This window comes from Phalacrocorax carbo, chromosome 23, assembly GCF_963921805.1.
Source record: "Phalacrocorax carbo chromosome 23, bPhaCar2.1, whole genome shotgun sequence".
Lineage (NCBI taxonomy): Eukaryota > Metazoa > Chordata > Aves > Suliformes > Phalacrocoracidae > Phalacrocorax > Phalacrocorax carbo.
In genome coordinates, this window is record NC_087535.1 from 4714395 (window position 1) to 4736977 (window position 22583).

General features: G+C 62.5%; 1 protein-coding gene across 6 annotated transcripts in view; it reads right to left on the reverse strand.

The window, feature by feature from the left end:
• Window positions 1–22583, reverse strand: part of PLEKHA6 (pleckstrin homology domain containing A6) — a 54648-nt gene that overhangs the window by 8825 nt on the left and 23240 nt on the right. For 2 of the 6 annotated variants that reach the window (XM_064472351.1, XM_064472350.1), the window contains exons 2-18: window positions 14355–14435; window positions 13870–14182; window positions 13679–13751; window positions 13054–13154; window positions 10600–10775; window positions 9881–10369; window positions 8975–9485; window positions 8419–8505; window positions 7520–7573; window positions 5225–5305; window positions 3650–3718; window positions 3133–3213; window positions 2724–2873; window positions 2128–2223; window positions 1559–1670; window positions 1262–1401; window positions 366–515 (exon numbers count right to left, since the gene is read on the reverse strand). In XM_064472351.1, the coding sequence (XP_064328421.1) occupies window positions 366–515; window positions 1262–1401; window positions 1559–1670; window positions 2128–2223; window positions 2724–2873; window positions 3133–3213; window positions 3650–3718; window positions 5225–5305; window positions 7520–7573; window positions 8419–8505; window positions 8975–9485; window positions 9881–10369; window positions 10600–10775; window positions 13054–13154; window positions 13679–13751; window positions 13870–14169 (2670 nt within the window). In that variant the 5' untranslated portion in view covers window positions 14170–14182; window positions 14355–14435. The other 4 variants (XM_064472347.1, XM_064472346.1, XM_064472348.1 and 1 more) reach the window with 4 other exon arrangements.

Consider the following 22583-nt stretch of genomic DNA (forward strand, 5'->3'; position numbering starts at 1 on the left):
AAAGCAGAGGGGCTGATACCAGGGGCTGCAGCAGCTTTGGGGGCTGCTCAGGAGGAGCCAGTCCCTGTCCTGAGTGGGTGCAGCGGGTGCTGAGTGTGGGTGCAGGGAACCTGGCGGGGGGACAGGAGGGCCATGGCGAGGCTGCTGGGGAACACTGCCCGTTGCTCCCATTGGAGAGGGCAGGTACCAGCCACGTGCTGCCTCCCCTCGCCAAGGGCACCCTCCACTCTGTCCCTGTCCCCTCTGCCAGGGCAGAGGGTGGGCAGCCCCATCGCCCGCCTCGTCCCAGCCCCTGCCAGCTGACGTCTCGGGGAGGAAGAGGACAGGGACACTGCTGCGGGGCTGCTCTGGAGAGGTTTCGGTACCTGTCCCCTCTTCGCCTCGCCACCTTGCTGCCAGGAAGGGGAGGTGGGGTACGGCCAGAGGCGGCTCTCGCCGGGGAGCGGAGGAACGGTCGGAGGAGACTCCAGGGGTACGTAGGACTTGGGGAGGGGAGGTCGAGGTGGGCCTGGTTCCTGGGGTGGAGAGGAGTGTGAGGCATGACAGCAGAGACACTGAGAGCCAGGAAGGAAGAGAGAGTTAGAAAAAGATCGAGACAACACACAGTGGAAGCGTCGAGCCAAGGAAAAGAGGGAGAGCAGCCGGCCGCCGGTCCCAGGGCCCCGCAGTCTCCGTGTCCCCATGCAGAGGGGACAGCACTTCCCACCTCCTGTGCTGCCCTCGCTGCTGCACGTCCCCCCATGGCAGCAGGGCCAAGCAGGGCTCAGGGGCGAGCGGCTCCTGAGCTTGGGGCTGGCAGCCTCCAGGAGACATTGGCGTTGCCTCTGCACAGCCAGGTGGGGTTGGGGAGTCCCCAAATTCCACCCTCAACTTCACGCGGATGAAGGTGAGACCAGCACTGCTGGACCCCAAGCAAGGACAGCGAGAGGGGACTGTGGTGGCAGCAGCAGCTGGTCCTGAAGCCACAGGCTGGAGCTGAGCAACTCTCAGCCTTTGGGGCTGCTTGATGCAGGAACCCAAAGGCTGCAAAGCCCAGCTGCAGCCCCTGCAAGGCCCATGGACCCAGATGTCACTGGGAGACGCCACAGTCCATGCGTGTGGCCAAAACGTTGCCCCCAGGCAGAGCCATGAGGAAACCCAGCTGCGCTCTGTGCCTGGTGCCCACCCGTCCCCTAAGAGCGAGGGCTCGGGCCAGCCTGCGAGCCAGGCTGGGGAGCCGATGGTGGCAAAGGACTCCCTAGGGACGCCCCAGCTCACTCACCTCGCCGGGTCCTGGCTTGGTGGGCGAGCCCTGGGAGCCGGAGATGAGGGAGAAGGGGCTGAGGGGGCTGGTAAGGCTGGCTGAGCTCAGGGGGCTGGCGGGGCTGTTGGAGCTGTACGTCCCCGAGGGGCCGATGGCCACTGTGGAGAGAAGCAGAAGTAAGTGCTTGCACCAGAACCTCCATCTCCCTGAGCAGGTGCTGCCACCTGCCTGGTGGCACCACAGGCACCAGGGACGCCCCAAACTGTGGCACGCTGGGGTTCGTGCTGTGCAACGGCAGGGACGGACCCTGCTCACCTCTATGCTTGGCAGTGTCTGTGCCGCGGGACGGGTTGTTCTTCCTCAGCCCCTCCATCACATCCTGGATCCGCCAGATCTCCTTCTGGATCTGCCGGTTGAGCATTTCGTTCTGGAGGGGAGAAAAGGCAGCGGTCAGAGTGGCTCCCACTGCTGCCAGCCCTGCTGCACCCCAGCCCTGCTGCACCCCAGTCCCGAGGCGAGCCGTGGGACCCGTGGGCATTCAGCTGAAGCAGACACAGCCTGGGGAGGGCTGAGCCATCACACCCACAGCCCATCTCCTGCCAGGAGCCATCTCTCTGCTCCCCCAGGTGCCTGCCACAGGCTGGGGGGAGCTGATGGAGCCCAGGCAGCACGGGTAATGCTGGGCTGCAGCCCCTTAATGGCACCCATGTGCCCACGGTTCCTCTGACCTTGCCTGTGGCCAAAGCTGGACACCAGAGGCTGAGCACAGAGCAGCCACTTCCAAACCAGCTATCTGGGGGAAGCGGAGGGCTGCAGGAACCACCATGGGGTTTCCACCTCCACGGCGATGGTGGGGGACCAGGGGCTGGCAGGGTCCCACTCACTTGGATATCCAGGTTCAGCTGCTCCCAGAGGTCGTCGTGCAGGGCGGACACCTCGCTCTCCAGGCTCTCATACTCAGCAGTGCTATTTGCCAAGGCCTGGCAGGGGAAAGGCAGGTGGGTTAGGGGGTCTCTGGCAGGTTCCTCCCCCGTCTGGCAGCAGCCCCAGCCAGCGCAGCGTGGGAGCACCCGGGAAAGCATGAGGGTGCTGCACCCAACACAAGCCACCCCCAGCTATGGAGGGGCCAGCAGTGGGGGGGTACCAGCTCTGCCATGCCCCAGCCAAGCTGTGCCTGTGGGAGCGCCTGGTGCCGACAGCACCCCAGGCACAGCAGTGCAGGGGAGCCAGAGGCAGAAGCAGGAGCTGAGACGGCTCCAGGCACGTGTGCCAGCTCAGCACCACAAGGGTTAATTTGTGTTGTCCTCAGTGAGGGACTTTGGCTCCTCTTGGATGCCAGCCAGCCAAGGGTATTTCCCTTCTTTTTTTTTTTTTTTTACAGGAAGGGAGAAAAGGGATCGTGGTGAGTGGGGGAGACAGAGCCAGCAGCTGCCCGGGGCTGGCGGGACGGGGACCACAGCGGACGGGTTGCTGGTTATACCGTGCTGGCCTGCGACAGCTCCACGCGGATGTTGATGAGCTGGTTCTGGAGTGATTCCTTCTTGTGCAGCAGCTTCTCCGGGAAGGCGGGCTGGCTCCCAAACATCTCCAGCTCCTGGTGCGTCCCCATCAGGGCACTCTCCAGGCTCTCCTACGGGGAGACAGGAGGGAGATGCAGCCACGAGAACCCAGCTAGTGCAGGAGCTGCAGTCCCTCTCCCTAACAGGCCACTAATGCATGGGGAGTCCTGGGGCCAAGGCATCTCTTCCAGCTCAGAAACATCCCTGCTGAGCTGTCCCCAAGGCAGTAGAACATGTCACTTCCTCACCACGAAGGTGCTGCCTGGACACGGCCATTGCTGTGCAGCCAGGTTTGTCCCCAAATAGCTGCTTAAGCTGCCCACCACATACCTTCTCTGCTCGGAGCTGCTGCACCAGCCTCTCCTGCTCCCGAAGCACCTTGTTCTGCTCACAGAGCTTCCCCAGCAGCTTCTGTTCCCAGGAGGGAAAGAGAAAAGGAGGAGAGGATGAGAGCCCAGAAATGGAGTGCACCCACGCAGATAGCTCCACGCTCAGCCAAGAGAGATGGCATGCAGGTGGGACACAGCCCACGGGGTTGGTTTGATGGGCCAGCACGTGGTCCTGGGGAGGGGTTTCCAGCCCACTGCTCTCATTGCAGGGACCTCACCCCTGGGCAGGGTAACACAGGCCAGATCTGAACATGGGTCAAGACCAAGCAGCAAGCTGAGCACAGAATTTAGTCCCAGAGCAGCACGCACCACACCTGGGGCAGCACCAGGTCCCACCCCGGCTGCGCAGGAGCACTTGGCACAGCTCCCTCTATGAGGATCGCAGACCTGCGGTGGGGGACAGGGACAACAGCACAGGGCAGAATGGGGGGACACGCAGGACGGATGTTTGCTCTTACATCAGTGTCTTGCTCGCTTATCTTGTAGGCGTGCACTGTCTCCCTGTAGGCCTCCGGGAAGGGCGTCACCTGCAAGCAGAGCGTGGGGTGAGCCTGGCTCCGGAGGCCCTGGGGAAGGTGAGGCAGCTCCCAGTCCCTCTCTCCCAGCCCCGTGAGCGGGGAAAAGAGAGGCAAGACCTGAGTCTCCGGAGGCGGCGGGTGCTCCCCGCAACTGGCACAGCTGGGCAGACCCTGGCATCGGTTTGGAGGCAGCGTGGGGTGTCGGTGCTGGAGCTCTCGCCCTGGCCCTGCCCAGTGGCTCAGATGAAGGCACAGCCTCCCTCCCTGTTCCCAGCCCTGGTGCCCATCGGCCAGGAATTAGCCGGAGACAACCTCTCCGCAGGACGCCAAGAGCTGAGTTAAAGAGATGCCTCGTGAATCATTAACTGCCTGGTGTATAACTGCCACCATGCACAGGCAGGGAAACAAAGGCAGAAAGATTAAGCTGTAATCCCACTTAGCAGAGTGGAAACACCTATAAATCAGCAGCTGCATCAGGGCCTGTTTACCATCCAGCTTCTCTGAGAGTCATTTTCCTTTCCTGGAAATCTGAATTACTAATGGGACCTCAACAATTAAATGTCTCCAAGATCTCGAGATGAAAGGCATAAGATAGGAAGAAGGGGATCATTATTGCTAGAAAGCAAGACGCTACTTTAGAGCCATTTAAAACTATAGGATAATGCAAATAGACCTGAACCTGGGAAATGACCAAGCACGGCTGGGGGCAGAGCCTGGTGGATGGGGATGCTGCTGCCTCCAGGCAGGGAGCCCAGCCAGCGAGAGCATCTCAGCAGCCCCAGCTTTGCCCTCCAGCACATCCCCACTCACAGCAGATGGGAACAGGCACCTTCCCTTCATCAGAAAACCCCAGTGATCGCCTGGTTGCTGCACACTTGTACAGCCAGGAGGTGCCTTGGGGAGCATGGTGGGGCCCATGACCCCCCTGCCTGGGGCTGGCAGCAGGGTGGGCTGAGGGTTGCAGTGCACCCAGAGACTCGTTCCTGGGTGATGGGACCTGCCTTCACTTGGAGCTGCAACCCAACATCAGCAGGGACACCCCAATGCTTTTGCAGCCCTCTCCAGGCAGGGGAATGGAACAAGCCAGAGCCTCAGGGGGTAAAAGGCTGTTTCCTCTCCCTGTTATGGGAGTTATTGCTTTGGTTTAAGAGCCTTGGGCTGGATTCCTGTCTTTAAGTGATCCCACAGCTTCTCCTTGCCTCATCAACACACGACAGCAAACAGAGGGTGAGCAAAGCACCCGAGTCCAGTCCAAACAAGGATGAGTTCAGGACCGCTGCACCCCCACCTTGTGCTCTCAGCACAAGGATTTACCGGGTTTTAATGGCTCATGGATGGATTAGCAAAGCCTGTGATGGACCAGCAGGTCACTGAGAGCGTGATGTGCCAGAGCCACATGGATGCTGGAGTCTGCATGAGTGGAAATGGCAGGAGGTGACCTCGGGGATGAGGCATGGGGCGGCTGGCGTGGCTGCCATGCACGAGCCATGCACGGCCAGGTGGCCGGAGGCTTACTTGCATGTAGAGCTGAGCCCTAGGGGAGGAGGTCTCCACCATCCTGTTCACCATACTGATCAGGGTTTCGCTCTCACTCATCTGCGGCAGACAGGGAAGAAAAGTTCAGAGGTCAGCAGAGATGTGCTCGCGTGCTGCAGTGCTCGGGTGCTGTCGGAGCAGGGTGGCTCAGTCCAGGAATCCTCAGGGCATCGGGCTGCAAGATGCCACCTCCAAGAGATGACCCAGGGGCTTGAGCCGCAAGGGGATGGCTGCCCTGGGCTGCTGCTGCTCTGTCTTGGGCGGTCAAGAGTGTCCCGGGCTGGTTGCATGCCCTGGAAACTTTGTTGAGGGGAAGACACAGATAAAACCGAGCCAGCCCCGAGCTGGGCAGCAGCAAACTGCACACACAGACACAAGCTGGCACAGAGACTCTCACGGCTGCAACGCACAGTGTGGTCCCAGCAGACAGACAGACAGGCCCCACTCCTTGTGTTGACAAACGGCTCAGTGCCCTGTCCTTGTGGCAGAGCCAGGGCTGGGATGACCCTGCTCGAGGCGCAGACGAGCTCCAGGCATAGGGGAAGGTGACTGAAGCCTGCAGTTGGGGACAGTAGTGTCCCCTTCTCCAGCCCAGCAGCTTCAAGCAGCTGAGCCAGGTGGGAACAGGGTGCTCCCACGGCCGTGCTGCCAGGCAGGGCAAGGATGCAATGATGTTCAGCATGCCTGTATCTCTCCAGAGCTGCAGCCAGCTGGCAGCGCTGACCTGGGCCATGCCGAGTCCTCCAGGGGAGCAGGACAGACCCCAACCCCAGGGCTCATTCATACCCCTGCAACTCGCAGGGGTTTGCTGCTCTCAGTGCACTGCTACCGGGGTGCACAGCCGGCAATGGCTGCAGGGTCCCTCGGTACTGTGCGGTGGAGCCACTCAAACCAGCGGCACCAGAGCTGCGCCGCTGCCTTTGCCTGCGGAAGCGCTGCAGGAGCCCACAGCCCAGAGCAAACGACACAAGGGAAGCCCCTCGTGCCCTGCAGCCATGACCCTCGAGCTCCAAGGGGTGATGGCAGTTTAAAGACAAACCAGGGACCAAACACCAACTGGGGGCAGGTCTGCAAGGTGGGCTGCAGCTGATGGAGCCGTCCCAGTGACTGGACAAACAAGGAGAGAGAAGGAAAAACAAAAAAAGCAGCAAGCTGTTTGAAAAGAGATACTTGACAGCGTCACTCCAAATTAGTCTCTCCAGAGGTCAGCAGGAGAGGAGGAGGAGATGCAAAGCCTTTTTAGGGAGCGTTTTAAAGAGCCTCAGAGAGCGAGCATTGCTGCCGATGGCCGTGAAATAATCCAGAGAGCTTTTATTGCAGCGAGTGCTCCTGCCTGTCCTTGGCTCTGCTCCAAGGCAGACACAGATCTTGGCGATTACTGTACCGATGGAGATTTGCAGACTAATGAGATTGTCTCTGGAGCAGCTCCCTTAGTGCAAGCCCGGCTTTTGCAGGCAAGCGCCTGGGCTGCAGCACTGGCTGACACCTCCTGAACCTGGCTTTGACTTCAGCCGGTGCCTGTGCTTTCCACCCCACCAGTCCTGGGGGACTCTCCCAGCCAGATTGTCCCCACCCTGCTCCCGGGATGAAGTCAGTTCACAGATTTCCTTCAAACACCCTCTGCCATGCAAAAACCTGGGAGCTGCTGCTTTGGTATCGATCCCAGCAGGTGCTTCACCCCAGCCCTGCATTAAGCCTCTCGCCTTCAAGGAGAACAGGGTCAGCACATCACAGAAACCACCCTGCACCCGTCCAGCTCCCCATGGCTCACCCGGCTGCCGCCCACTCGGGGGGCACCAGCCCCAGGAACCCCACAGCAGCCTGGCTCGGGCCCTGCTGGGTGTGGGGACATGCCATACAGCACGGCCACACTGGGACCGCGCACCGGTGTCCCACACTGCCCCGAGCGAGCGCAGTGCAGACCAACCTGGAGACGGTTTCAGAGCTGGCTGACTCCCCTGCATCCTGGGAGCAGCTCCCCGAGGCCCTCAGCATGTGGGAAGTTGCCTTGGCTCCCCCCAAGACCCCACCACCACTTCAGCAGACCACACAGAAGGCACTGTCAGGGGGATTTTTCTGGCAAGCAATGAGCAACCCTCCAGACGGGAAGGATGGAAGAAGCAAACCAAAGGTGACTCGTGCTGCTTTAATGCCAAGAAGGGTGAGGATGGATGTTAGGGGAAGAGATGCTGCGCTGGGAAGGAGGGGGATGCCGCTGGGGACAGGGCACACGGGGACGTAAGCAGTGTGAGGCTTGCAGCCAGCTCTGCCTACCTGCTGGTCCAAATACTCTAGGTTTCTTTGCAACTGAAGGTCTAAAAGTTCATCCTACCAGGAGCCAGCAGGCATGCGGCAAGAAACGAACACAACAAAACATATAAAAGAAGAAGCAAAGCGGTTAGGTGAAGGCCACAGAAATGTGAAGACCTCTGGGCCGGGGAAGCGAGGCACCTCCCTGGCACGGAGCCGGGAGAGCGGCCGTGGATGTGCTCTGCAGGAGACCCGCTCTCCTCCCGGCTCTCCCTCCCGGGTAATGGTGCCTTGTCAAAGGCACCTTTCCCTGCGGTCTCTGGCTAGTGAGGATGGATGGCGGCATGGGTAGCTTATGGTAACTCGTGCTTCTCCCTTTTCCAATGACCGTCCTGCCCTGCAGTTCTGGGACCGCGGTCTGCAGGGGGACCTCCAAGTCTCACCCCACCAGCTCCAACCCCGCAGCGCTCAGAGGGGAAACAACGCAGGAGAAAGCAGCAGCTGTAGCCAGAAGTGAGGAATCAAGAGGGGTAGAGTGCAGGGTGTACGCCAGCCTCAGCCCCGTCCTTGCCGGGGACCGCCCTGGGGGTGACGAGCCTGGCCCAGCATCGCAGGGTGTACGGGGGTCCAAGGGTGTCCCACTGCCCCTGCGACCTGGGGCCTGTAAGGCAGGGGCCGGGGGCCTTTCCACAAGGATTTCCTTCAGGCACAGCCAGGAGGGACCAGAGATACCAGTAAAAGGACTTGTGCTCCTGACCTGCCCCAGAGCAGCCCAGCTCTGACCCACAAAGCTGCCCCTGGAACAGAGCGGGTCCCCCTCGGCAGCCTGAGCAAGGAGCCCCCGAGCTGGCCCACCTCCCCAGGGGGCTCTGTGCACCCCGGTCCACCGGGGCTCACCTCCCCGGCGCCAGCAGCATACGTACCATTTTGTCATGGACAGTGGGGGATGCCGGATAGTGGTACGGATACATTCCCGCAGGGATGGGCCGTCTGTCGCCCAGATAGTCATACTGAGAAGAGAGGAGACCCCCCCACCCCAAAACCAGAGACACGTGAGAGGTGTGTGAGAGGCCAAAAAGCACATGCAAGGGCAGACCCCGGCCCTGCAGCAGGGTCAGGCCTGGCTTTGGGGCACACAGTAATGAGACAGGGACACCAGCGCTCTCTGCTTGGGAAGGCATCACACATGGTGGCCCTGAGCACCCCTGGGCTCCCACCCCATCCCCTCCTGCCCCATCCCTCCGGGCTCACAGCAGCGCAGGAGTAGCCAGAGGGGAACAACTGCAACCTGGGCGGCTTTGCATGATGGCGAAGGGGGACCTAAAGCCATCAGCTGCTGCAAGCCACGGACTTGGTGGCATTTTGAGGCCCGGCTGTGCATGCAAAGGGGACAAGCTGTTCTGCAGTACCCCTGCCCTGATGCCCTCAGCGAGGATCCCGCTCCAACCCTGTGCACCCCGAGCGCTGATGGGCATTTACCTTTGGAGAACTGATGGATCGCCTCATCATGAAGGTGGTGGGGTCAGCGTAAATCTCCTCTCCCCGGGGTGGCAGCCGCTCAAAGCGGGCGCTGGGTGAGCGAACCGGGGAGTATACCCGCGCCCGGCTGTAGGATCCCTGGCTGGGCGAGCGGGGCACGGAGCGGGAGCGGGGCTGCAGTGACATCCGTCGCAGAGAGCCCGAGGCTGCATCCACCTCGTCCAAGTAGGTTGGTTGCCTCCCAGGACCGGGCAGCCAGAGCGGGACATCTTGCCGGCCAAAACCGGGGTGCTCCTTCCAGTCGCGGAGCTGGTAGGTGCCCCCGTTGCGGAAGGAATGCCGCTTGTCCTCCAGTGCCCAGGGCGGGCTCACCCGCTCGTAGGCGGGCATGGAGCAGATGCTGTCGGGGCGCACCCCGGGCGGGTAGTACTGGTAGTCCTCGGGGTACTGGGGTGAGTAGGGGGAATAGTAGTCGGGCACTCGGCGAGACACGGGGTAAAACCTGGTGGGGCTGGGGGGGAAGAGAGCCATGAGAGCCAGGCTGGTGGCCAGGCGGTGCCTGGTCCCTCGCTCCGCAGCCAGGTGTTCTGGTGGGTGAGGACACCTTTAGAGCAGGCAGCTCTGACACCAGCATCCAGAAAGCTGGCTGGCTGGCAGCCCTCCTCTGAGGGACCCCATGGTGGTTTCCCCCTCCAAAATCCACCCTGCTCAGCTTTTTGGGGTGTCCCACACACAGCTCAGAGCTGGCATGTGGGGACAGCCCAGAAAGGAGATTTTTCTGACCCCAGGAGGGGATAAAGCAGATGGGAAAGGGAAAGACATTCCCAGAGCATCACCTGAGGGGCAGCCCTGGAGAAAAGGAGCAGGACCCCCCTCTGCCCCCGGCCAGCCCCCCACAGCCCTCACCTCCGCAGCTCCTCGGGGGGCATGTTCCCCCGGCGCGAGTTCACCCACTGCTGCAGCTGCGTCATGGAGCTCTTGCGCTGGGCGATCTTCTCAGGGTTGGTGCGGGGGGCAAAGCCCCGGCGGTGGGCCACGCTCTCCCCGTCGGGCGGGGGGTATGCGGTGCTGCCGGGGCGGCTGGGAGATGCGTACGGCCAGCCGTTGGCCTGGGGTGGCCGCTCCACGCTTGCCGGCACCCGGGGTGCCTCGGGGTAAGGACTGCCAGGCTCTGAGGGCACCTCCTGCCCAGCGATGCCGTTGGCTTTGGCCAAGGGCTCTTTCTTGCTCTCTGTCCTCTCCGATTTCCTCTCAGTCTTCTCCGAGCCACGGCCATCGCCTTCCCCCCGGGTCTTGGTGTCAGGGTCGGCTTTGGGGTGCTCACGGTGGGTAGCGTTGCGGTGGTGGTGGTGGTGTTTGCTGGGGGGGATGTTTTCAGAGTCTGGTTTCTCGTGCCTGGAGGGTGTCAAGACAGGAGATAGGGTTACCTTCCCTTTGCAAGACCCCTGGGATGGCTGGTAATATCCCATCCCTCCCTCAGCCTTGGGGGGCCAATGGTCTGCAGCTCCATTCTCCGGAGGGACCCTCATGCTCCCAGGAGGTCCCCGTTCACAAGGCACGGCCCCTCCACCCTATCTCCAAGACCCGGGGGAGAGGGGTGACACAGGGAGACGGTAGGTGCTGACCTCTGGGTCGGGGGGATCTGCACCCGGGCAGCTTCGCCCATGGCTTGGATCCAGGACTCCTGCTCCTCCGTGTTCTCGGCGCTGAAGAAGTAAGTCCGGATGCCAGCATGCTCAGCCTGGGGAGACAGGGACTGCTCGTTACTCGCTGGCATCTCCTCCACCCAGCACACCGTCACCTGCAGGGAGGCAGAGAAGTGGGGAGAGACACAGACAGGAGGGTGAGAGCTCCATTTCCACCCTGGAACAAGGTCCTGCCACTGCAGAAGCCAGGCATGGTACTTCCCTCCCCGGCCCACATGCATCCTCTGCAGCACCGAGCAGGAGGAAGGCTTCACAGGCAGAGCCAGTGCCAGCCCTTGCCCCCTCACAGGGGGTTCCCTGGGGCCACGAGTACCCCGCGGTCACCCCCAGCGATGCTCGGGACCAGCCCTCCCCAGGGCCCCACACTGGCAGAGCGGCACCCCAGTTGCTGCACCCCAGCATTGAGCGGGGCCCCACGGGGCGCATGGGACCAGCAAAGGGTCCATGTCCCAGTGAGAGCAGCAGCGCCTGATGGAGCATTATCAATCATGCAGGGTTGGGGGGAAGGTGGCTTCTGGGCCCAGACAACATTTCTGGGCAAAAATGTTCGCTTTTGGTCCAGGATGTTGGTGCCCACTCTCCACCTCATGCTGGAGGGCAGGTCTGGCTACTCAGGACCTTCTTGAAGCTTCCACCTTCCCCCTCTGGGAAGGGACAGGAGGCAGTGAGGAGGGAAAAAGCAGGAGTTTTTTCCCCCTGAAAGATGGGAAATGGGGTTCTGATTAAAACCCTCCCTTGGGTTTCCATCTTCCCCTTCCCCAGAGCATGCAGCCATCAGGCCCAGCTGTGGGGTCACCTCCTGCAACCCCCATGCACTCCTGCCTCTGAAAGCTCTGCAGCCAGAGCAAAAGACTAAACCAAACCGATTCGTCCCCTGGATTAGTGCGAGCTGGGGGAGCGGAGCATGCCGGCAAGCCTGCGGGTCCCTCACCCTTCTGCATGCATCAGAAACACAAGAAGGTACTACCTAGGTGGTGGCGGGGTGCTGGCATGGTGGACAGGCACGAAGAGAGACCTCCTGTCCGGGGATCCTCGCCCGCAGAGAGAGGAGGAAACACAGACAAGGGTCAAGCCGCAGCGTGGCAGGAGCATGGGCGCCACAGCAGAGACCTCTCCCGGCCGTCGGGACCCTCTCTACCCTCTCTGAACCAAACCATCCCCCAAAACTCTCATGTGCAGATGGAAAGGCACGCACACGCCTGCAGAGCTCAGTTCGTGGGCAGCAGCTTTGCAAGGCTCTTTCCCCACCAGTGTCACAAGCTAAGAGATATTTTGACACCCCCAGGTCACTTCTCTGATGTCACCTGCAGAAGCCGCAGGCAGAGACCCCTCGCTGGCTGCCAGCGTCAGCACAGGCACACGGGAGAGCCCATGCTGCCACTTGCCAGCACTCGCCCCTGAATTGTGCTCAGCTGCAGCTTAAATGCACGTTTAAAGGAGGGAGCTACAAAAATCCATCCCTTAGATTGAAAAACTCCTCCGCAGCACCCTGCGGGGACCCCAGGCGCCAGCTCACGCACAGGAAGGTGCACGCTGGGTTTTTGCACAAGCGTACACGAGCGCAAGCCAGCCTGCGCATCGATCCCTCAACAAACGAGCACTAACACGACCCTCCCAGGGACCGCGGGCAGCACGAGCAGTTGTGCCGGCGAAGGTGCGTGGTGATGCCGACCAGTGCCGGGAAAGATCGGCCTCTGCACCGAGCGAGGGATAACCAAGGTCTGCTGCCGGGGGCAGGCGCGGGAGAGCCCTGGCTGCAGCAGCCGCCCTCCGCCTCTCACTGCTCTCCTCTCCAACACCCACGGCAGCGCAGGCTGACGAGCAGCGATTCTTTACAGGCTACACCCTTGCAAATACGTTTCCCTTTCCTTTGCACGCCAGTCAAAGCAGGCTAAAAAACAAGGAGGAATTGGGGACACCTCTCTACGTCTGGCTCTGGGAGTGCTGCTGAGAAGCACCGCAGCGGCCGGTGGGGACAGGCTGGCTGGGAGCAGCGATGCAGAGGGGAAAGTGAGGCAGGGGGAGGGGTGAGGGCAGTGCTGCTGCTCGCCCTGCACCCAGCACCTCCCCGGGTTGGGGGGCAGCAGCGCACCCCAAAGGGCAGAGCCCAGGAGCAGCTCAGGCCTGGGGTGGGTGATGACCTTAGACACGCTGCTTTGCCCCACGCGTGCCTCAGCTTCCCGGGCAGAAGGCACAACCGCACAGAGGGTCCCTGTGGGGTTACTGCAGTCACTCCTCTCCCCAGCTTGCTCCATGCCCCATCACCAAGAAAGCAAGAAGAGGGAGCAGTGGGGACCCTGCGAGCGTCACCGCCATCCCAGCGCTGCCCCAGAGCTCCGTCACCTCCAAGCTCCGGCACAACCACGCACTGACCTTGAACGTGTGCTTCCTGCTGATGTTGTCGGAGGGTTGCACGGCTGCCACGCGGAAGCTGAGGAGGGGGATGCTGCCCAGGATGCTCTCCTCTTTCTCATCTACAGGGCAAATGTGGGGGTTACAGGCACGGAGGGGCTGGGAGCCCTGGCTGCCCCCCGGCAGAGACCCACGAGCTGCTGCGGGGACACGGGCCCATCGCTCCTTCCCATGGGTGGGCAGGCGAGCAGGCAGGCCACCTGTGGGAAACTACTGCCTGCCTGTTGCTCCCCAGCACACGGCTGGGCTCTGGGCTCTCGCACAACAGCCTGCTCAATTATTCATGCCAGCCCTGGGCTGTGCTGCCAGGGCTGAGCCCAGCTTGCTGCCAGAGAGGCCGGGGAAGGTACCTGCATTAACCCCTCAAAGTCCCTGATGTGTCAAACACCCACAAAAAGGGGTGCTGTGCACAGCCACCGCTCCCCGGCAGGCTGTCACATCCAGACCCTTCACCCGCGCTGGCAAAACCTGCTCTGAGCCCGGTAACAACCTGGGTTTGCATGGAAGCACCTGGCTGGTGGCCACCTGGTCCTGCCAGGGGGGACAAGCCACAGGGGGCACCCGAGGCAGGTGCTCGCTGCCGTACCTTTGTAGTAGAAGAGGCAGCGATCCACCAGCACAAACCAGCGCTTGTTCCACTGCTTTACCCCTGAGCTGGCCTGCGAGAGAGGGGTAGTGAGAGCAGCACCCACCTGGGGAGGGGGTGATGCCACAGGTGCCCGGGAAGGGGATGGTACGGCCCCGGGAGGGCACCTGGTACGGCAGGGGCTCGGGTACCTGCTTGTACAGCCAGCCGCTTTTGGTCACGGCTGCGTTGGGGTTCCTTTTCATGGAATTGGAGCGCTTCCCGAAGGCGATGCCCTTGCGGGAGGAGCGCGAAGCCTGCAGAGGAGAGGAGCCGCTCAGTCCCCGGGGGCTCCCCCGGCACCCCGTCTCCGCTGCTGCCTGCCATGCCGCACAGCTCTGGGCACCCACCCGGCCTCCGGGGCGCTCCGGGGGCACCTCCGACACCATGGCGTGGTTGGAGGGCTCGCTGGTGATGGTTGCTGGTCGCTTGCCACCCGCTTTGCTTGACATGTCCAAGGTCAGTCTGTGGCACAGAGGGAGAGCTGAGTCAGCAGAGCTGTGTTTCACCACCCCACAGGAGCTGGCCCCTGGCACCCACACCCCAGGCACCAGCCCCCCACACCCCAGCCCACCTTGGTCCCCCACCACAACCCGCTCCCAGGACCTGAAACCAGGGGAGTCAGGAGCCAACCTACTTTTGCAAGTCAAGTCTTGAGTTGTCCTCGGGGACCTGTCCTGTCACTGGGTGCAGGAACGTGTTCCGCCTTTCATTGTGGCTGTGAGAGACAGCAGTGGGGTGGTGGTTAGTGTCTCCCATCCCTGTCCCCCCATCAGAAACCCTTTGCCTTTAGCACCACATTTGCTGCTCCGACTCCAGCGTTTCACTATGCCACGCCTGCACCGGCGCTGGGGCTGGCTCCCTGTGCCCTGCCCCGAGCATCGCCCTCTTCTACACCCCCACTAACCCCCCGCTTCAGATCTGCTCAGCATGTTTCATCATCGTTTCCCAGAAAGCGCTTGCCTTGCTGGGAGCTGAAACGAGGTCGGTGGTGGCCGAGCCCTCGTTTTTTCTGCTGGACACATCCCAGATGTTACCATAAACCCCACTCCCACCCTCAGAAGAAGTTGCTGCAGAAGCAGCCGCAGCAGTGGCCCATCCTGGGCTGTGCCTGCAGCGACATCCCCAGCATCACACCCTCCCCCTCGGCTTGCTGCTTTTAGAACTATTTGCCAAAACACCTCGAGTCAGGCTAAGAGAAGGGTCAGCCGGGCAAGCGGGGCTGTGCACCACACAGACCCTGACCATCAGCCCAGGACCCACCAACACAAGCTGTTGCAGCTGGATCAGGCCCCAGCCCTGGTGCTGCTTCGGCGATGCTGGGGTGCAGCCAAAGGCAGCCGGCGGCAGCGGCGCAGGCCTCCCTGGCAGCTCCGGGAGGAATGAGGCAGGGCTCCTGCTGGGCTCGGCTAGTAGCGTTTGACATGTCCCTGCCCCGTCCCGTAGAGCCGGTATTGCCAGGCACCCCGGCACCTCGCTGCTCCAGCTGGGGAACCCGCTCACATGCTGCTTCCTGGGGGCCCTCCCTGCTGGAGCTGTGTCAGGAGGAAAGGACAAGGGCAACCCACAGGTTCTGGGCTCCATCCCGGGAAGTTTGCATTGGATCCCGTCCCTGGGACACCCCTCCTTCCCAAAGCTTCTGGGCACCAGGACATGGGTGCCCCCAGCCACTTGTGAAACCAACCCACCAACAGCCCGGAATGCTGCCGAACTTCTGCGTGTCAGCAAAACAAGGGAAGTTTGAGCAAGAAAATGCAGCTGCCAAGACCATCCCATCCACACACACTTCACCCCGAACCTGGGCTCCAGCCAGACTCTGAAGATATTAACTGCTTTCTGCCCAAAAAAGCCTTGCTGAGAGCTGCTCCCCCTTGCAGGTCCCATCCTGCACGCTGCCACGGATCTGCTCTGCTCCACCAGCCCTCCCCCTCGCTTGGGGTCACCTTAAAAACCTGAGCAATGTGTATGCACCCCACAATGAGGGGCAGCACTTGCTCCCCAAACCCCCCCAGCACTGGGCTTTTCTGTGCCACGACCAGCACGAGTTATCCGCCGAGGCAGCCTGCCCAGCCCATGCTCCAACACCAGCAACGGGGAATTCTGTCACGCAGGCTGGAGCCACTCCCGGACTGTTTGCCCCCAGCAGGTGACTTTGGAGGGGCAGAACGTGGTGGTACCGGGGCACGACCCAGGCCCCCCGTGATGCTGACACAGGGTGGGGGTGCAAATGCCAAGCGAGCAGCACCCTGACCACCCCAGCCCTGGAAAGTGCCAGGACCTGCCAGCATGCCCGGACCCCAGCCGGGAACATCCCCCCAACCCTGCTCGCAACTCCGCACCGCAGCAGGTTTATGTTCCCGCAGGCTGGATTCTCCCCCCACCCCACCACCAAGCCCAGGACACCCACCCTGCTTTGTAGCCCCCACAGCTCCTCCTGGCACCCATCCTGGTGCCTCTCTATCTCCCCCAAAGTCTGCCCCCACCCCCAGATGAGGCAAGACCCCGGGAACCGCCAGGGAACCTCCTTAAACCACCCTCCCAGCAGCGGCTCCCCCGGCTGACCCCGCTCCAGAAACTCCCGAGTTCACATCGCCTCCCAAGCACTGCAATGCAGCAGCCACTGCCCAGGCTGAGGGTCCCCCACCACCGCCTGCCCGTGGCCCCCCTCGGCCCCCGCCAGCCCACCCCGGGGTCCTACCTCACCCGCCGGTCCGCCCGAAACTTCAGCATGATGCCGGGGGCTCTCCCAGCTCAGCGCCAGCTCTCGGCTCCCAGCATGGCCGCGATGGGCACAGCCAGCCCCGCACCGCCTGCCGCCACGCTACGAGGCGACGGCACATGCTATGGGGGGAGCAGCCCCACACGGGCGGGGGGAAGCCGGCGGCAGGCGAAGGGTCTCACTGTCCTCTCCCAGGTGTCCCAGTCCCCCAAGCCTTGCACCGGTGGCATTGGCGTTCCCGGTGGCAGCGGTGGCGGAGCTCTTGCGGGTGCTGGCGGCTCCGGTGCAGCCGGAGCTGGCGAGCCCCGGTGTGTGGCAGCCAGCCGGCAGGCGACAGGGACAAACAGCTCCCGCTCGCGTCCCCGCGCAGAGGAGAGGCGAAGGGCAGCGCTGCACACGCCGCCTCCCCCAGCCCAGGTGCAGTGTCGGGGAGTAGCTGGCGGCAAGCGAAGGGCGAGAGGGGCAAGACGGGGGGCTGCCGGGCCCCCCCCACCCCGGCAGGGCAGTGGTGTGCAGGGGGCTGCTGCCCAGGAAGGGGGGGGATGTCGTGGCAAGGGAGGCAGCTGCACTGAGATGAGCTCTGCCGCTGCCCTGGATTCACCGGCTGCATCCCTTCCCCCTGCTTCTGTCCCCAAACCGTCCCCGCTCCCCGCCCCCGGCACTGCCATCCCTTCCGCAGGTCACACCAGGAGAAAATCCCGGGGGAGCAGGACGGGCAGGAGCACAGACGCCAAACAACCCAGCAGCTGTAGGGGCAGGGGGCCGGACCCTGCTAGGCATCTAGCAACGGGGCTTCAGCACCCTTGAAACACCAGGGAGCCCTTTGCACCCCAGCAGGGTAAGAGGGGGGAGCCCTGGGAGCAGGATTCGGGGTGACCCACCCTCCGCCTGGGCACGGCACTTTGGAAAGCGAATGCAAATACATGGGGACTGTTACGATAATGGGAGGGAGGGAAGGCAGCGCTGACATTTCAAAGAAACCTCCAAAGAAGGAAGCAGAGCACAGAAAGCCAGCTGGCCTCCATCATGCCACGTCCCCGCTCCGCCAGCACCCCGGGACCACCTCGGGACACCACCCTCCCATCCAGCCCGGCCTCTCCTGGCCATTGCATCAATCACCTGCTCCTCCCAAAAACCGGTGCCCTGAAGTTAGAGCTATGCCAGTCGGTCAGCCTGGGGCAAGCTGGGACAGCACCAGTGCCCGGCTCAGGGATGCTCCCGCCGCTCCTCGGCTGGCACAAGCAGTCCCCACTGGGAGGGTGGCGGGGAACAACCAGGGACGGGAACCACATCCTCAGTGCAGGCAGAGGATGTGCCAACGCAGCGGCATTACCACTCCCAAACCTACTAAATCCACCCCTTTAGGGCACCCCGGGCTGGAGCTGCTCTCTGGGAATGGAGGAGCCAAGCGGTGTGGCTGCTGCTCTCCTTGCCGGCACGCTGCCGGCCACTAGCCACAGGGTGAGACACGCGTGCACGGAGAAACCTGCCCACCACAACACCCACGGGCAGCACCAGCGCGCGCCTGCGTCCGCACTGCTGGCAGACCCACCGGCGCTGGCTCTCCCCGTGCTCCCCAGCAGCAATTCACCCGCTCCTCAATCACTGCTGCCCTCTGCAGCAAAGCAGCAGGGGTCAAGGTCCCCCAACATCCCCTGGGTACATGCCAGCCCTCCGCCCTGTGACAAAGCCGATGCTCACCTGGTGGCGGGGCTACCGCAGAGGAAAGGGAGCCGCCAGTCGAAGCTGTGGCTCCTTTTAGGGACAGCAGCCCCAGGGGACAGGGTGGCTGGAGCAGGAAAGGTGGCTGCTAGGTGTGCTGGATGCTGCAGGTAGGCGCCACAGAGTCCATCTACAGTCTTGCCAGAGGCACCGTGCCCCTGAATATGGGGGTTTCACCACCCCTGTCTCCAGAGTTCAGTGGCACGGGGGACTGCGCCAGGCTCAGGGGCCGCTCTGGGAGCCTTTAACCTGGGTCCAACCTCGGCTTCACCAGCCCGGAGCAGGCGCTGTTCTCCCTGCACCAGCTGGGCTATTTCACAGTCATTAGTATCCGGGAGTGGGGAGGGACACGGCATCCTCCACAGCCGATCGAGTGGACATGCTTCAGGGCTCCAAACAGCAGCTCAGGGGTGGGGGGGGCTCCCCTAAACCTCCCAGGAGAGCCATGGGGCAGAAAAGCTGGTGCTTTTCCTCAGGGTAAACATCAAATAAAAACCTCCTAAACCTCCTCTTGCATTTTCATAAAGGTAAGGAGTAAAAGAAGGAAATAAATGGAATAACTGCCCTTCCATAGCCCATAAAGGTCATGGCTTTCCAGCAAGCCACAAACCACAGCTGGGGCACATCCCCAAACAGAGCCTGAGGACCCCCATGCTCACCAGCACGGTGTGTGGGTGCCACTCCCTATCCACATCGCCCTGTGGCAAGCACAGGAGCAGCACCAAGGACAACCCAGCCATGCCAGAAGAGCAACAGGCAGGAGGGTGGGCTGCTTTATAGCTGCTCTCGGCTGCAGCTGAGGGTGCGAGAGAGTTAACGCCGCCCCAGCTGGGAAGGAGCAGGTGAAATGGTGACAGGAGGGAGTGATTTCCCAGCACCAGCCCACGCCAGGGCTCGGTGCAACCAGGGTGCTGGCAGTCAGCTCTGGGGGAGTGGGTGCAGGGAGCAGTGAGCCCCCAGTGTGGCTTGCCATGGGCCAAAAGTGCTTTGGTGGGTGATGCCAGCTGTGCTCCTGCTGGGCAGGAATCCTGTCTGGCTGCGTTGGGACCCCTCCTCATGGGGAGATGCACTAGGAGGGGTTGGAAAAAGCCTGTTGAGGGCTGGTGTGGGGCACAGGGAGAGTCTTCTGCAAAAGCAGACATCAAGCCCAGCTTGGCTGGCTGGACGCACCCAAGCAGCCCCCAAAACCCCACAGCATGCAGCAGACATCAGCTAATGGGAACCATTCCCACACCGCGGCCCTCCCCGGGGCGTCAGGGCTCCTGGCTGTTATCTGGCGGCTGTGAGGGCGGCGAGCAGGCTGGAGGAGGGGAGGCGCAGGCTCACCGCTCAGGCACCAGAGCCTGCCAAGCCCTAAATCCAGAGCAGAGCAGCTGGGCAGGGGGGCTACTGGTGCGCGACCACCCCCTGCCCACCAGCCCAGCCCAGGCTGCACCAGCTGGGGCACGATGCCGGAGCTGCTGGGCTCCCCTCTGAGCGCTCGCCGCAGCTAACAGCGTCCCTCCAGCTCCCAGGCTGGCTGCATGCCATGGGGATCCAACCGCCTTGTCCTCCCACGCTCCAACCCGAATTTCAGCTCCAACAGGCGCCTTGCCGCCCCCATCGCCCCAGCCCCTCGGCGGGGGTCTGCTGGGATGCAGGGGTTACCATCGCGGCTGCTGGGCTCTGCCACCCTGGGACCGTGGTGGGCAGGAGGAGGAGGCAGGCGGCCAAGGCTGCCTGCAACCCCTCTCCGAAGCGATAATGAAAACCCTTCGTCTGGAAGTTTTACCCATGTTCTCGGGGCGAGCATCCAGGCAGCTCCCAAGCAAGGGGCTTGCGTGGCCACCGGCCAAACACGCCCTGCGTGTTGGCCTCCTTCCTCTGTTTTTCTAGCCCTTTCTTCACCTCTCTCCCTCCTCCTGAGCCACATGCCTCTCCTCTGACCGGAGCCCTTGAAAACACTTTTCTTCCAGTTAACTGCAGCGCTCAGCACCCATGGGAAGGGACATGGGGTTACCCCATCACCCATGGCCCCTGCGAGGGGCCTGGCAGAGGAAAATCCACTGTCAGATAAGCAAGTGCAAACTGCCGAGTCCCGTCTTGCAAGTAGAGCCCAGGGCAGGAACAAATGCGTTATAATGCACTAATAAAATGGATTCTCCATGCCCCTAGGGCCGCCCCGCTCGGTGCAGGGGGTGCAGGGGGCTTGGCTCTGCCCCGCCGGGCCAGCACAGCGCGTGCTCGAGCTGCAACAGGAAGAAAAAAATAAAAATATTTAAATTCAATTCCACAGGCGCAGTGCGAGTGGGTCTGGCAGGGTCGCTGCAGCCAGGGGACGAGTGCCAGCAACTCGGCTGCTCCAGCGTCTCTGTGCGGGGCCATCCCCAGCTCCGGCTCTCTGCCGAGCGAGGCCCCGGGCTGCTCCATCGCTGCAGCTACTTCAACCCTCGTTGGATGGCTCAAGCAGGAGAAAATAAAAGCTAGCCCTGTGCATTCCCCACGCCCTCGGCAGGGCTGAGCCAGCCACAGGGCATCCTGTGCCAGTCCCAGCCCCGGCCAAAAGCCTGAGCCACAACCCGGTGGGAAACGCTGCTTGGTGTTGTCGAATTGCCCTGGACTTATAAGACTTACATGCCAGCCCTGGGAGAGGGCAGCAAAGGGAGAAAAGTTTGCAGGGGAAGAAGAGATGGAGGCAAAGGTGGGATGGAGAGCTGCAAGAAATGCCCCTGTGCCTGGCTGGGCACTGCCACAGGCTCATCAGAGCCGGCTAGCAGCCCTGGAAATCCCAGTGCCTGCTGGATTCGCAGCGAGATCAGCCTTTGGGAAGAAAGCTGCTTGTGGGCACTCGAAAACCAGACCTCAGTGCAGAGCCGCATGCTGAGGACTGAGGTTTCCCTCCGTCCCGTCCCCATGGTGCTGCCGGCTGGCTGGCTCCCGCAGCTCCCAGCACGGCAGGGACCGGCAGCCGCTTCTCTTCCATAACCTCATCCCTGTCCTAATCCCGGCCCCGCCATCCAGCTGAGCAAGCGTTTCCGGCACTGCGTCCATCAGGGCTGGGGGCCAGGAGGCAGCACAGCCCTCCGTGCTAACCAAACCAGGCTCCTGCACACGCACGGCCTCCTCCTGCGCCCGGCTCCGTGCAGGAGCAGGACCCACGCCCTGAACCATGGTGCCCGCAGGCACGGTCCTGATGTGCTCCCCCTCCAGCACAGCTCCTTCTGGGGTTAATTTTGTCTCTTGCCCTTGCCTGTGCCGGGTGCTGCTACAATGCAGCCCCAGGAGGGAGCGTGCCATCCCCCCTGCCACCTCATCCCTGTGACAAAGTGCACATGTCGGCCGCCACTGCGGTGCCAGAGCATCCCAGCTCACTGCCCACCACCGATGCTGGCGAAAGCCTCCCTGGATCAAGCAGCCTCCTCCCAGAGAGCTTTGCCCCGTGCACCTCAGAAGGGTTTCGGTGTGAGAGGCTGCAGCCAGTGAGCGCTGCAGCCAGGCCAGGCTTTACCACCTGCTTCTGCAAGCACATGCTCACCATCAACCCTGCGAATCCCCATGGGAGCCTTGCTGGGAGGGAAGGCAGAAAAGCCTGAGCTGGATCCAGCTGGGAAGCAGCAGAGCTGCTGTGCCGGCTTTGCTGAGCCGGGGCAAAGTCCTGGACAAGGGCAGACGGCAGCTGCCGCGCACCCACAGCACGCATGCAACGTCACCGCTGCCACGCAGCTGGGCTGGCGCAGGAGCGGCAGCAGCCCCAAGCAGGGACATCCCGGCTGGCCAGAGTCCACAGGGATGAAGAGCAAGAGAAGCCCCCGCTGTCCTCGGCACTGCAGAGCGGGATGGCAGGGAGCAGGGGGAAGACAGGGGATTTCCAGAGAACAAAGCAGCTGCTGGCAGCCAGCGTCACCGGTCTCGGGGAGGGCGAGTCTCCTGCTCCCACTCCAGCTGGGGTCAGGGAAAAGCACAAAAAGCACAGGGAGTTTGTGTTTTATCTCCCTGGCAACCCTGGCTCCATCACAGGCATGGCCCGCAGGGGTGGCCCGGCCAAAACATGCTGCTGGGGGAGATGGAGGGTTTGGGGCAGGCGCAGCAGCATCCCATATACATGGGGTAATATCTGGGGAGTGTCATTGTGGTGTGACAGGGTGGGCCCGGACCCAGGGCAGAGTAGGACATGGTCCATGCCCTGGCAGTGCTGAGCGTATGTCCCTGCTTTAACCATGTTGCTCCATCGTCCCTTCTTGGGGGCAGAGCCAAACCCCATGTGCACGGGATCACCAGGCTCCCCAAGCCACCATGTCCTCGTGGGACAGGGCAGCCCCACAGCAGCTGGCAGCTCTCCTCTGGCATCACCGGCCAAGCATCCTTCCCTAGCTGCAGGGTGGCCCGGGAGCAGACCCCCAGGGGACCAGTGGGAATGAAATCAGTCGTGGACAGACGCAAATGCAC